The 15,239-nt window shown below is 34.4% G+C and overlaps 1 protein-coding gene across 1 annotated transcript; it reads right to left on the reverse strand.

The window, feature by feature from the left end:
* Positions 1 to 2,782: 2,782 nt before the first annotated feature.
* LOC108764371 (protein I'm not dead yet) lies at positions 2,783 to 7,338 on the reverse strand (the record flags this gene model as incomplete). The annotated part of the gene is made up of 3 exons (XM_018512591.1): positions 7,166 to 7,338; positions 4,770 to 4,923; positions 2,783 to 3,204 (listed from the first exon to the last, which is right to left on the reverse strand). Coding segments are annotated over exons 1-3 (620 nt in total), but the record flags the coding sequence as incomplete, so codon positions are not given.
* Positions 7,339 to 15,239: the final 7,901 nt, after the last annotated feature.

Below are 15,239 nucleotides of genomic sequence, written 5' to 3' on the forward strand. Positions count from 1 at the left end.
GTTCCCCCGCGCCCCGCACCCCCCTCAGAGCTCCCGAGTTAGAACCGCCCTACTATACCTACTGACACTTGTTGATTCCAACCGACTTCTTTCCTCCCCCATAATCTCGACCAATCCAAAATCCCGAAAGTCATCCCACCACCCAAATTTGAACCCCACTAATTAGGAAAAACCGCTATATAAATCACGGTTCCGCGGTCCTCAGCGTCTTTTCTGCCCTCGGCTTTTTAGTCTTCTTTTGCTTTTGCTACCGTCTTCTTGCTGAGGCCATCACAGTACAGTTCTCAAAGTTGGTCGAGAGAAGCTACCCAGCTCATATAAAACAGATCGAGTCAGAGTCTCGGGTGACTCCATTATTATTAATTGAAATAAGTATTAGAATCAGTGACTCGAAGCCCCGAGGTCTCAACTACCAGCCGACCACGAAGTTTCTGAAGCCTCGTCACAGACTCAGCAGACCTGATCAACCAGTAAGTGAACGTCGCCCCTTTTTTCCCTTTTATCTCTTTTCTTCTCACTCCACTCACTACTTTCAGGAACTCGCGTCCGGTTTTGTTCCTATAATTGTTCTATTGTCCTTAATTGTTTTCCCTTTAAATTTCGATATATGAACCTTGCAGTGCGTTCAGACGGAACCACCGGTCGTCCCCTTCGTCGTTCGGTCATAACGTACGTCCGGACGACCCGCAGAACGGCACGTATTAGGGCCAATTTCCCGGAGGCTCGTCAGTTGCCGAATCATACCACCGTAGCTTCGCCGGTCGAAAATGACACAGTCATAGAATGATCACAACCAATTTTTTCTGTTCCTCCTCCTTCCCCTCCAATAGCTATTTCATACTCGCCAGTATCGAACCTTCTCCCTCTTCCCGATGAACCTTCTGCAATACCCGATTTCCAGTCACTATACCTGAATCCTTCCCCCGTCTTCGACGTCTATCTTCCTCCTTTAGACGTTCCTGTCAACCAACCCTCCCTCCTTTCATCTCTTCAACCACCATATTCCCACTTCATCACTTCCGTAGCTGATCTCCTGGCCTATTGGCTGCAACAACCTACAGATAACCCCCGAACCGCAGTAGTATACCTCAATGATACTTCTTTCCCGTTCACTGTCCCCGCTGAATATTTAACTCCCCTTACAGATTATTCCTCCCCTCTTTAAACGCTCCTTTACCTCCTTCTCCTTCTCCTTCTCTTCTCTTCAGAACACACACACACACGCTCACAATCAAACTAATTATATATATATATATATATATCTATATTACAATGTAATAACAATTCTTAATTTCAATTATATTACTTAATGCTCAAACCCTGATTGTTTTAATTTCGAGTAACACCTCCTCGTATTCCTTCTGTTAACACCAAGATTGCACTCGGTCCAATCTCCGGTCCTTTGGATTCAATTTCAAGGCCGAAAATAAGGGCATCGAACGCACTGGCCCCTACTAGGATAGAAGCGTGCCCTTAAGGCACACTGACCTAGTTCCCGGCCTTTAGCCTGTGCGTTTGCCTCGAGCGGCACTCAGCGGAGTGTCGATCTCGAGAGAGGCTTCCGTTTCGTCCTCCCTCGAACCCCCGGCTCTACCAAGTGGCCAAAGGGCGAAGCGAAGTGCTTCCCGTTGAGTCGGTCCCTCCCCTTAGCTCCCTTGCAGTCCGGAGCTGGGACTGACGATACGGCGTTTCGGTTCGCGTTACGTTCACCCCCTCAGGTTCCATGCATGCGGAACCTCGGACGTAACAGTAGCTTTTTTCAATTAATTAAATCATTTTTTTTTTTATTATGTACCCATTTTATTATCTAATAAAAAGTTTTTTATCGTCAAATTGAGACATTTGATTTGAGGATGTCAAAACCAAAAAGCGATATAATTTAGAACCTTTTTAAGAATAGAAAAAAGATTTTTTCCATCCTAAAAAACGTTTTATAATCCAATTAAATGCAACTTTTAAAGGCCCTGTAAGAGGTCCCAGGAAAGTTCCAATTGGATCTTGTTCTAGATGAACAGACCTACAATTTGAGGAGAGTAACGACCCATTTGTATGCTTAGAACCTTGCTAAAATCGACCTTGAACTCGAAATTTGGTCATTTTTTCACATTATATAATCGGGCTGTATTTTTTTAAGCATATATCATAAAACTAAATGAATGATTGCATTGTGTTCAGCGACCAAAAAAACATACAGTACCACATTTAAAATCCGAATTAAGCTGTTTTTGCATCAAATTGAACATGTATTGAGGAAAATCTAAACTTTGATTAAAAAATCGTCCACTAGCGACCTCTAAATCTTAATATACTTTGATAAAAATTTAAAGGTGTTCTTTTGGCATGAAATGGAAGCTTTTGAGCTGAGAGGCCGATTAAAAAAAATATTTTTCTTTTTCTTATCAGTCTAATGTGTATTTAGGTTTTATTGCATAAAAATGAAAGATGGTATCACTTGGATTCTTTATTTAATTTGGTATGGTTGGTAGGAAATTTAACTTGGCGATAGTTGTTGATATTAAATCTTTTTTATAAACGATACATGTCATTAAAGTTCAGTAAGCAACAAAGATAGTACCACTTAGTACTGCTTTTACTTTTTAGAATTTAACTTAATTAGTTAATACTGTAGCATTTGGGTTTTAATTCTTCATTTAGTACATTAGTTTTCTTCGAGGAATAATTTTTAACAGAGTAGTATAAATTGTATTATACAAGTGCACATACTCTTGCGTGCACGTGTAATTGTGTACGTATGTAAGTTTACTTATATAGAATTTCATACATGCTACTATCAGATATTAAACAGAAGAAGTCATTTAATACCTGTTCCAACTCCCGCAAAACGGCAAATATTATGGGCACCATCATAGCGGTGGCTGCGGTGTTTGACACCCACATCGATATAAAAGTTGTGACCACGCATAAACCACCAAGCAACTTTGCGTGGCTGCAACCAACCGTTTTCATGACTCCGAGAGCAATCCTAAGATGAAGATTGCTGTGCTCAATAGCGATAGCAAGGATTAAACCGCCGATGAATACCATTATTGTATCGTTCATGTAACAGGCGCATGTATCCGCCGTACTGAGTATACCCAAAGCTGGGAACATGACAATCGGGATGAGTGATGTTACTGCCATAGGAAAGCAGTCGGTAACCCAATAACCACCCATCAGTAATACTACATATGCACATCTAACTTCCTGAAAAAATCATTAAGTTACTTATTATTATGAAATTTAAACAAAATGTAAATTATATGCACTGTACTTAAGCTTTTTTCTTTTTTTTTTATAAAAAGTGTAGATTAAAATCCAGAATTTATAAAGAATTAGTAAATATAAAAAGAGATACGTTGATTTATATTCTAGAAAATATTACAGATAAGATATTAGAAACAAGATTTACAGAATCTAGTTATTTTTTTGCAAAATTGGAGAAAGATCTAAAAAATTCAAATTAATAAGGTTTAAAAAATGACATTAGGGTAAGTTGGGGGAATATATGCCATACTTAAGCGAAATTAGATTTTTTAGTAATTATTTGTTCAATTCAAAATAACTTTACATACTGATCTTTTTCTTCCATTCTTTATCTATTATTTGTGTATAATTGGAATTGAATATATTCATTTTTTGTTATTAAAAATAAAGAAATACGAAAGTGCTGAAAAATGAGTAATACGCCACTATGAGGATAAAATGTCACATACAAAAAAATACTGAGTATAACATTTATTTCGTTTTTTTATTGCAAGAACACATTATTAATGATTTTTATGATGAAAATAAACATTTGTAACATAATATAGGTAATATAAACAATATAAAGATATAAGTAATAACTTCGATAGATTAAGTTATACAACATGTAAAATAAACTTTGAGACGCGTTTTTAATAGCATAAATATATCTTTCTCCTCGTGAATCCATCTATTGCAACAATTAGATATTATCCAATTACATTTTAAGCCATTTTTAAAAGTAAAAGTATGTAATGTGTAAGTATGTAAAGTATAAATAAATATATATATATATTTGTTTTACTTTATATATATTTATATAGTAATTACAAGTATTCTAAGTTCCAGTAATCAAGAAAATTCAATTCATTAAAATGGATTAAAAAACTGTATTCTCTATTCAGAATTTTGAATTGAGCAGTAAATTAATATAATACAATAAAACAAATAAAAGCAAATAAATAAATATTTAAGTTTATTTATTAAGTATTTGTCAATACGAATATCCTGTCACAACGGAATTATGCGGCAAAATATTTGTTTATAGCTCCCTAACCTATATATTAGAGAAAATGACTACTGGCATTTTACCCTAACAAAAGTAGTGGCATATTGCCCCAAGACGTCATTTCATCTTATGATGAGCCTGTACAGTACGACTGTTAAGAAAATGAATCAACGATGTACTGAATATTTTCATTTTAATTTACACTAATAGATTAACAAGCTAATCGAGCTAAATATTGTGTAATGTTTAAATAATAACTTACATAAAGCACTATAAAAGTTATAAGAAGTACATTTTCGTATGCCATGCCGTCATATTTAACTCATAAGAACAATACTGTTGCAAAGAAATTCTTGATACTTATGCAACACGTTAAGCACACAATTGTAAATAATTCTGTGTCATTAACGCAAGCGCTGCTAATCGGTATCATTATTAAACACAACGAGTGGCATATTCTCCCATCTGATATATTCCCCTAACTTACCCTATATATAGAAAAATGGGAAAGAAATACCGAGTAATCATAAATCAAGGGAAAAGGTAAAAGAAAAAGTGCCCATAGAAGTGCAAAAATAATCTTCCAATAGATCTTGAAAAAGCGGCCCGTATTTCTTAAGCAGTCAATTAGATTCCTTAAATAATTGACAGGTTCTTCTCTCCTTTCAGACCTAATCGTAAAACTGGTTATTAAATCCTTTCATTGCATGTAGATTCATAGCATAAGGTTGCGCTTACAAAGATGATTCTTAAAAAGAGACCGATTTTTGCTCAAAAAGATGTAAATAAGAGGAATAGTGTTATTGTAGATTTTGACAAACTGAATATAATAAAATTATTAAAATGTTTATAGCATTTTGGGAACACTTTGAAAATTGATCACGAACATAAATATGTATCTAAATTTATATCTTAATTAATTTTAGAGGTGTTTCCTAAATGTATGAACTTTTTAAAACTTTATTGTATCCACAGGAGGTCAAAATCTACAAAAAATGTTATTTTTTATTTAAGTTTCTTATTTAGCAAAGAATTTTTTTAACATTCTCCAAAAAAAAAACAAATTTTTGACTATAGAAAACACTATTCTTTTTACTTACACCTTGTTGGTAAAAAGAGCAAAAATTAACTCTTTTTTAACATCTTCCTTTGACATATTTAAATATAAATACAGTTTACTGCAAAAGCTTACACAATTCAATAAAAAGCTGAAAGATAAAAATAATCAATTTTGTGTATGGTATTTTTATGTTGAATGTAATTTAATCTGAATATAATGTAATTTGAAAAATATTGTAATGCGTCAAAATTTTGTGGAAAACTTACAATTAAAATTAGAAAACATTATTTTGTACGTAATTTACGGTATTATACTTATACAGTAAACTATAATTTGTGATGATTTCCGAAATAAAATATTAATACAAAATATAATTCAAATATTAATTTTTTGTAATATATTAACTAGAGCGAGATATTACAATGTCGCCTGATAAAAAGTAAAATACTGTCAGTATATCTGAATGTATTTAAGTAATGATTGCGTTCAGGAGTTGAGTGAGCGCTGATTTTTTAATATGACTGGTTCTTGCCTTTAGCTCTTCGCTGAATTCAAGTGTAGACACCAATTATAATAAAAAATTGCTGAATGGTTGTTAATGTAAGTAGCTTTGTCTCTTAAATGCAGTCATTGGCTGCATTTAGCAGCAATAAAAACTGATCAATAAGCGCTCAGTGATTCCTCAATATGATTCTTTAATATGATTTCTACACTTAGATTCAGCGAAGGCAAAAACAAATTATATAAAAGAATCACTGAATGCTCGCTTATAAGTTTTCTCTGCTGAAAGCAGCTGTTATTCAAATATACTCAAATATACTCAATTGGTATTCTATTTCCCGTTATTATATGGTAAGAAATTAATACCTAAGTTATATTTCATTTTGTTATACTTTATTTTGTAAATTGTCAGGTTTTTGTAATTATATTATAATAATACATATTTCATAATAATACACTAAAAATATTTATTTCATTTAAAAACATGAGTCTTACATTACAAAAGATAATACATGAAGATATTATATAAAACTACGAATAAATGACATTAAATCAATATTGCATATGTTGAGTTTAATATTAATTCCATACTTTCACTTTATGAAACCTTTAAATGATAAATATCAACAGAAATTAAAAAATTTTTATTATTTATTATTTGCCATTGATTATAAACTTTGAAATCCGTTAATTTTTATACTAATTTTATATTCAATAATATGAAAAGTTTCTATTCTAATTAAACAATTAAATAGTCCTTTAACTACAATCACTAAGGTCTAGTTTCACAACTCATGGTTAACTCTTAATAGAGGTTCAACTTGTTTCTCATCTTTTTCCAATTCTAAAATTAGAAAAAGACAATGAGTAAGTTGAACCTCGGTTATGAGTTAACCATCAGTTGTGGAACTGGGCCTTATAATTCAATTTATAATTTTTTATGTGAATTATGACTGTAATCTTAACAATATAATTTCAAGAAAATGTTTTAATTTGGAATAAATTAACATTTTTTAATGAATAATATGTCGCAATAAGTATAATTAATTAAAATATTTTAGTATTATATAAAATTAATTAAAGAAACTTTTTTTACAACTTTAATCACAAATTTGTCAATATAATTTTATTTCATTTAAAAAGTCAAAATAGAGTTTAATATAACAAAAAAATTTTTAGAGAATTGTTCCTTTTTGTAAAACTTGAAAAATTATTCTTTATTCTATATGTGTACATGCATTATTATAAAATTTCATCGTAATATATATATATATATATATAAGTTTACCTATACCTTTTCTATAATGGGGTTCTGTAAAAAATTTAAATTCAATATCAAATGAAGTACTAACTTTTCTGTTGGTTCTTCACCTACATTTTCCGTTTTTTCTTCCATAGTATTTAAGATTTACGTACACTTTATACAAAACACGTTTCCAAGATACACTAACACTAATTTTTGTTTTATTGGTTATGAAATATGATTCTCAGGAATCGCAGGCAATATAACTTGATTTCGAATCGCATAATCCTTTTACACGATTTTCATTTGACTTGCTTTATTAATCGATGGCGGAAGAAGACAAGGGGTGCGTTCCTAGTTACGCATGAAACGCATGATGTATCGTTTATCTTTGTTGTTCATCAATTAATAAAGAAGGATAAAACGATACAGCATGCGCTTTATGTATAACTCGAAACGCACCCAAGATGTATCAGTGTGTATAAAGCCGTAATCACACTACAGACTCCCGACTCTGACTCGACTACCCTAACAACACAGACCTCCAAAGGACGTCCTGAGGATGTCCAAAGGACGTCCTTTGAACATCCTAAGGACATCCTCAGGATGTATCCCAGATAAAGTGTGATATTAGGGTATTGATTCGGACTCCTGACTATCATTCAACCAATCACAGCAAGGCAGCTGCCGACTGGAGAATAAAAATCACTCTATTTTCAGTCAGGCGATTCTGAGTCGTAGCAAATAAAATTGCGAGAAGTTTGGCCACGTGTCATATATCAGCGGATTTTTGAATGAAGGAATTTGAAACATATAAGAATTCAGTAATCTGTAATAATGAGTAAAAAAATCAATTGGACAAGGAATACCGAAGTCCAATTAATACAAGAATTGCGTGAAAGACCTATTTTGTGGGATATTTCTCATTCACAATATAACAGATCAGATTTAAAAGCTATTTATTGGGAAAAAGTGGCAGAAGCACTGGGTTCACAAATAACAATCCAATGGGGAGAAAATGTTTTTTAAACGTTTTTTAAACGTTTATTATTCATTAATTTTACATTTCACGATTTGTTTTCAAAATAATATTTACTTAATGTTTATTTAACGTTTTCTAAATGTTTATTTGTAATTAATTTTACGTTTTGTTTCATCTCCACACAAAATAACATTTTTTAAACGTTTATTTAATGTTAAATAAATGTTTATTTTACATCAATTATTCATTTAAAATGATGTTTGGAAGAAATATTTTTTAAACGTTTATTTAACATTTATTAAATGTAAATTTTACACTAATTTTTTATTTAAAATAATGTTTAGAAGTAACATTTTTTAAAGGTTTATTTTTCATTAATTTTACATATTTCACGGTTTGTTTTCAGGATAACGTTTTATTTAATGTTTATTAAATTACAGAAATTACCCAGTAAGCAAGAAACATTTTGAAACATTTCAGCAACGTTGTAGCAATGTTGTAACGTTGCTGAAATGTTTCAAAATATTTCTTACTTACTGGGCAAAGCCTTAAACGGTCTAGCTAGATCTTAAATGCTTGTATGATAGCAGTACTATCACGAGTTAAATTGACAAGCAATTTAATAAACTTTTGATGCTTATTAGCATCTTCGAAACGATCTTAATAATGTTGAATAACATATTAAAATCTGTAAATAATTAATTCTTATTGCGAAAAATATTATCTCGGCCAGGAGTTAAACCCGGATCTCTTGTATTCCGTGCGACTTTGTCCTAAGACTTTAGACTACCGAAGCCGAGATAATATTTTTATGCAGTCGTCAACATAGCAAGGTACAAATTCTTATGACATTATGTTGATGCCTACAGCTCGATTGCCTACATATGTCGGATCCGTGTGCAGACGGGTTTGTGCGCAATCAGGTCGGTGTGCAAACGGATCCGTGGGCAATCGGGTCGTGCGCAATCAGATCTGTGTGCAAACGGGTCCGTACGCAATCGGGTCCGTGCGCAATCGAGTCCGTGCGCAATCGGGTCCGTGCGCAATCGGGTCGGTGTGCAAACGGGTCCGTGTGCAATCGAGTCGTGAGCAATCGCGTTTGTGTGCAAAGAGGTCCGTGCGCAATTGGGTCCGTGTGCAATCGGGTCGTACGCAATCGGGTCCGTGCGCAATCGGATCAGTGTGCAAACGGGTCCGTATACAATTGGGTTGTGCGCAATTGGGTCTGTGCGCAATCGGGTCCGTGTCCGATTAGGAAATCCTTTCGTGTCCGATTGTTAATGTGCGCAATCGGGACGCTTACAGATGTTCTCGAATGTCGTATTTCGTCTTTGCGACATAGCCTACCCAATAGACAAGTCTATCGGAGAGTGGGTTTAGTCCTTAGCGTATCGCTACGAAAACCTTTCGTGTATTTACACGGTAATGCGTTTATTGTAGACTTTAATACCTGAAAAATGTAATAAAGACTCACAAAGCAATTGTTTTTTATTTAGTGCAATTCGTGAAACTTATAGGGAAAAGAAAACTTAACTGAAATATCACGTTAACTTCCTAGAGGCTTGCTGAATAATATATATTTACGCTTTCTCGCACTTCACGCCAAGATCTGTATATTGTAAGAATCCGTCTTGTAGATGTTTTCGCAGGATGATATTAATAAATGTTTTCTAAATATGTTGTCTTTCAATCCGATGTTGAGGGCGAATTAGCTTGAAGTTTGACTTTATGATAAATTCAATGTAAGCAATTGATCATAGAATAATAGTAAGGTTTATTTTAATAGATTAGTCTGAGGTACAAATTCTGCGACACACGTCCTTACGACTCGACGTCTTAACATTCAACTCACTCATTCGTCTTTTCCTAGTAACGAGTAAATAACGCGAACAGTGTGTTGCTAGGAATTCGCCGCCACGGTGTGAACTCAATCATTTTACAGATCTTTTACAGTTCGGCTAATCCTGAGATAGTGTGCGTCTCGAACACAATTTTTTTTTTAAAATACGCAAAGTGTATACAAAATTAACAAGTGTTTTGCAATTAAAATGATGGAAGAAAATACAATCAATAATATAAGTACATACATAAGATGAGAAATATACGAATACGCATAAGGGAAAATATAGTAACCTAGAATAAATTTAAATTGAAAGGACAATTTATAACCTTACAACTAATGTGCATGCGTGCGCGCGTGCATACGTGTGTGTGTGTGAAAAGAAGTTCAGTAATGAACATTTGTGTTAAACAGATTCTTAAAACGATGACAGATTAAGCATTTGCTCAAACATCATGATTATAATCAGGTAAGGCTTTAATCCATAATTTCATGTAATCTGGAGAGAGGTATCGAATTATATGATCTAGAGATTATGCTGGAACTAGAAATATCCTGTACCACATAATCAATTCTTATCCAAAACTTTAATCACCCTGAAGGGGCCTCTTTGAAATCAGGTTTTAATTTTTTACATTCTCCAGTTTTAACAGATGCATCCCTGATCATAACCAGATTGCCTGGTTTATAAGACAATGGTTTTTGATGGTGTTTATCATAATACAATTTGTTGTATGATTTAATTTTTTCTGCGACATTCAGAGCTAATTCTCTATTTTTTTCTCTTTCAAAGAGAAATCTTTTTCAATACCAGCAAACTGATTCAAAAATTTTACTAAGTCTGAATCTGTATTGTTTCGTTGGTCATATCCCAATAGTAATCTCGATGGAGAAGTTTTTAACACTGAATTTCGAGTATTGTTAAACACATATTGAACAGTTTTGGATGATCTGAAAACTCCAATTGCTCAGCCATTTCTTTGATTTTAGGATCTTGCAATTGTTTAATTTCTAACTCTCTCTCTCGAGGCAATGCTTCAACACGAACAGTTACTTCAGAATCAGAGATTCTACTGAGAGCGTCAACGTGTGCCATTCTTTGACCTGAACGATATAAAATCTTAAATCTGTAATTCTGAAGTCTTAAAGTCCATTTAGCAAGTCTTGGATTCAAATGTGCCTTATTTACAGCATTTAAAGCACAGTCTGTCATAACTGTGAATTCCGATCCATAGAGGAATATATGGAAACGTTCAACTGCCTTTACTACAGCTAACATCTCTAGCTTGAAACTGTGATATTTTATTTCAGCTGAGTTCGTGGCTTGGTTATAATAAGTAATGGGAGTCAATTTTCCAGATTCCTGTTTTTGAAAAAGAATGGCAGCTAAAACTAACGCACTCGCATCTGTATGTCTCTGCATAAGGATTATATAATTCAAGAATTGGATAAGAAGTCAATTCATTCTTGAAAGACTGAAAGGTTTCTAAGCAATCATTGTCAAAATTAAATGTGACTGACTTTCGCAAGAGATTATGCAAAGGTCGTGCCTTTACAGCATAATCTTTTATAAATTTACGAAAGAAGCTCGTAAGATCTAGGAAACGCTGAAACTTACATTTTTAGGCATTGGAAAGTCTTTGACAGCTTTAACATGACGATCACATAAGATAATTCCAGATGGTGAAAGAATATAATCTAAGTATTCGATTTTTTGTCTAAGAAAGTGACATTTCTTATAATTAAGTTTAAATTTATATTGTTTTAGCAACAGAAGCACCTCTTTCAATGTAGACAAATTTTCCTCGACTGATCCAGATGGCACCAAAACATCATCGATATAAATCAAAACCTTGTCCTCGCGTAAAAGAGGCTGAAAGATTTGAATCATTCTCTTTTGGAATTCAGCCGGCGCTTCACAATATCTAAAAAAGATAATTTGGTGTATTCGAACTGACCATCAGGGGTCGCAAAGGTAAAATATTTCGTATGATCCGGATGTACGTCTATATGATGAAAACCGTCTTTTAAATCTAGCAAAGAAAAAACTTTTTTATTGCCAAGTCGAGCAAAACAATTTTCCATTAATGAAGGAGGTATTTTTGTTTAACGACACGGTCATTCAACGGTTGCAAATCAACACATAGTCGCATCCGTTTTTCTTTATTACTGGTACTACTCTTGCACAATAAGGGGAGATACTTGGTTTAATAATACCTCTTTGCAAGAGATCGTCTATAATTTCTCGAATCTGATTTCTTTCAGACCATGCAAACGTCGAAGAGAATATGCATAAGTCGTGTTGTCTTTAAGAGACACTGTGACAGCATGACCATCCACAATTGGATTAATAGTTGCATACTCGACTTCACGAATCAATGATATAAGTTTTTCATCAACTGAAGGACCGAAATCAGATTCAAAAGTTGTTTCGTCGATTAAAGCAGGTGAGATAGATTGACAATTATCTTCCATAGATGCAATTTCAGAAAATAATTGTATCTTTGAACTTTCAGTCCCCCCCCCCCCCCCGAAAGATTCGCAAACAATAACAATTCTATACAATTGCAGGAAATCGCGACCAAGAATTAGATCAATAAAAAGTTCATCGTCCTCCAAAACAAGAAATGAAACTTTATAAAAGTCTTTTTTGGGAAAACTGTAAGCTGAAAATCAAAGGTAAATTCTCCAAAAACTTTAATTATTGATTTATTTATAGCTTTGAATGTACGCGCGAGATGGAACTTTTAATTGATTAAAGATTTATTAATAAATCTAGAGAAGATTGATGATCGGATAAAAGATACAGCACTACCCGTGTCAATCAGTGCATCTAAAAAACAATTCGTTTTATTTATCGCAGTCGCCTTAACGATATTGTCGTTTATACTGTTCATTGATCCGATGTCGACAAGAGCCACAGTCGGTGAATGTGATAACTAAGAAGCCTGGGAGGTCTGGCAGGACTGGGAGGACTGTGTAGGAGTCGTTTCTTTGACCGCAGCAATCGCTGATGCTTGAGCAGAAGAAGAAACTTGTGAGTTCTGTTCCTTTCTCTTCAGACGAAATTCTCTCGAGTATGACCCTTGGTCCAACAGTAGACGCAAAACAGGTCCTTAGAATCAGAAAGTGAATTGGTTTTACCAGTTATCGCCAGTGTTGGAACGTATCTAGGTAAAAGTATCAAGATATGGTATCTAGATACTTTAGCTGTACCTAAATGAGTTACCTAGATCCTTATTAACGTATTTAGGTACAGCTAAAGTATCTAGATACCAACACTGATTATCGCCTCATCTTTCCTAGGATTTGCTTTAGAATTAATAGGCTTAACAGGAGCAGGTGGCGTCTTTTTGAAAGGATCACCATAAGCCAAAATAAGAGAGTGGGTTTTATCCAGGAATTGATCAAGTATTTCCGCTTGGATCAAAGAAGCTGAAGCTCTTAATGATGGATTGCTTAAACCTGACATCAGGAAATTAATATTTAATTCTTTTTCAGGTAAACGAAGGTTTTGCATAAACTTTAATTTCTGCGTGGCATAATCCTGAAAGGATTCCTTAGTATAATTCCATTTTCGACTTTCTACTTTTTGGTAAGTTACGTGAAAGGGTATACCCTTCTGAATTTCTGAGAGATGGCTTGTTTTAAATTTAACCAGGAATCATTTACAGTACCTGAATTAAGATCCAACCAATCTTTTGCAGTCTTATTCAACTTGCTACTGGCGGCCTGGAGTGTTACCTGATCGGAAACAGCATGGATACGAGAAACACGTTCCACTTTCTCGATCCAGATATCAACATTTTCGTCTTCCAAACCTGAGGAGGGCAGCTGCGACACTAACAGATTGACGGCTTGCGCAACAAGAAAGCTAAAGCAGGCCTCTGAACATGGACAGATACTCCCGATAAAACAGAGGAAGACTCAAAGTTTTGAGGCTCTGCATTGGAGATTTGAATCGAGCCAACTAATTGAGTTACTTGCTGCATCAATTCACTCTGTTGCTTCAAGAATTCAGTAAAGAAGCCAAACATCTGCTGCATTGAAGGATCAGAAACAAGAGGAGAAGACCTCGAAGGAGACGCATCGCCCCTATTAGAGGATGGTTGAGTTGAAGCTCGTGCATTGCTGGATAATGTGCCATCAGTCGACACAAAAGCAAAGTCAGTAAGAGGACGTTCCAAGTGAATTATAATTTGGTCAATCAGCCGTTCACGAGATAAGGCTGGCACAAGGCCATAATTAAGAACTTCTGTCTTGAGTTCATCAAAAGAGAGTTGGTCCAAGCGATTTCGATCCATTTAGACAGAAAAAATGACGTGATGTCACACAAGACAAAACTACTCCGAAAGACAATCTAATGTGTGATACTGAATTGTACGCTGACCTTTAGTTGATCTCTTCTTTATGAGATCGAGCAATGGCAGACTATTCCGTAATTCCGAGTCAAGACTGCCAACGAATGATAATGTTAATTCGTCGGACTCCGCTATTCCACGCTATTAACGACTCCGAAAGAAGATCATCAGGAAATTAATCCAAAATCAATTGTAATATCCCACTTCTGAGCTGTAAGAATTCGTCTTATAGATGTTTTCGCAGGATGATTAATAAATGTTTTCTAAATATGTTGTCTTTCAATCAGATGTTGAGGGCGAATTAGCTTAAAGTTTGACTTTATGATAAATTCAATGTGAGCAATTGATAATAGGATAATAGTCAGGTTTATTTTAATAGATTGGTCTGAGGTACAAATTTTACGACACGCGTCCTTACGACTCGACGTCTAAAGGCCCATCTACAATACACGGAGTAAGAAGTAAGAGTAAGAAATTGACCAATCACAGTCGATTATTCTTCTCACATTCGACTGTGATTGGTCAATTTCTTACTCTTACTTCTTACTCCGTGTATTGTAGACGGGCCTTGAGGCGTCGTCTACAATACACGGAGTAAGAAGGAAGAGTAAGAAATTGACCAATCACAGTCAAATGTGAGAAGAATACTCGACTGTGATTGGTCAATTTCTTACTCTTAGTCCGGATCTACAATAGGGTTTTAAGCCTTAAACCATAAGAAATGGGCCAATCACAGTCGCTTATTCTTCTCGGATTCGACTGTAATTGGTCAATTTCTTACGGCTTAAGGCTTAAAACACCTATTGTAGATCCGGGGTTACTTTTTACTCCGTGTATTGTAGACGGGCCTTTATTGGTCAATTTCTTACTCTTACTTCTTACTCCGTGTATTGTAGACGGGCCTTAAGGCGTCGTCTACAATACACGGAGTAATGCGTGGTCTACAATGGCAGTAGCAGTAGTGGATTAGGTTGTAAGAGTAAGAAATTGATCAATTGCA

This window comes from Trachymyrmex cornetzi, unplaced genomic scaffold (assembly GCF_001594075.2).
Source record: "Trachymyrmex cornetzi isolate Tcor2-1 unplaced genomic scaffold, Tcor1.1 scaffold1137, whole genome shotgun sequence".
NCBI lineage: Eukaryota > Metazoa > Arthropoda > Insecta > Hymenoptera > Formicidae > Trachymyrmex > Trachymyrmex cornetzi.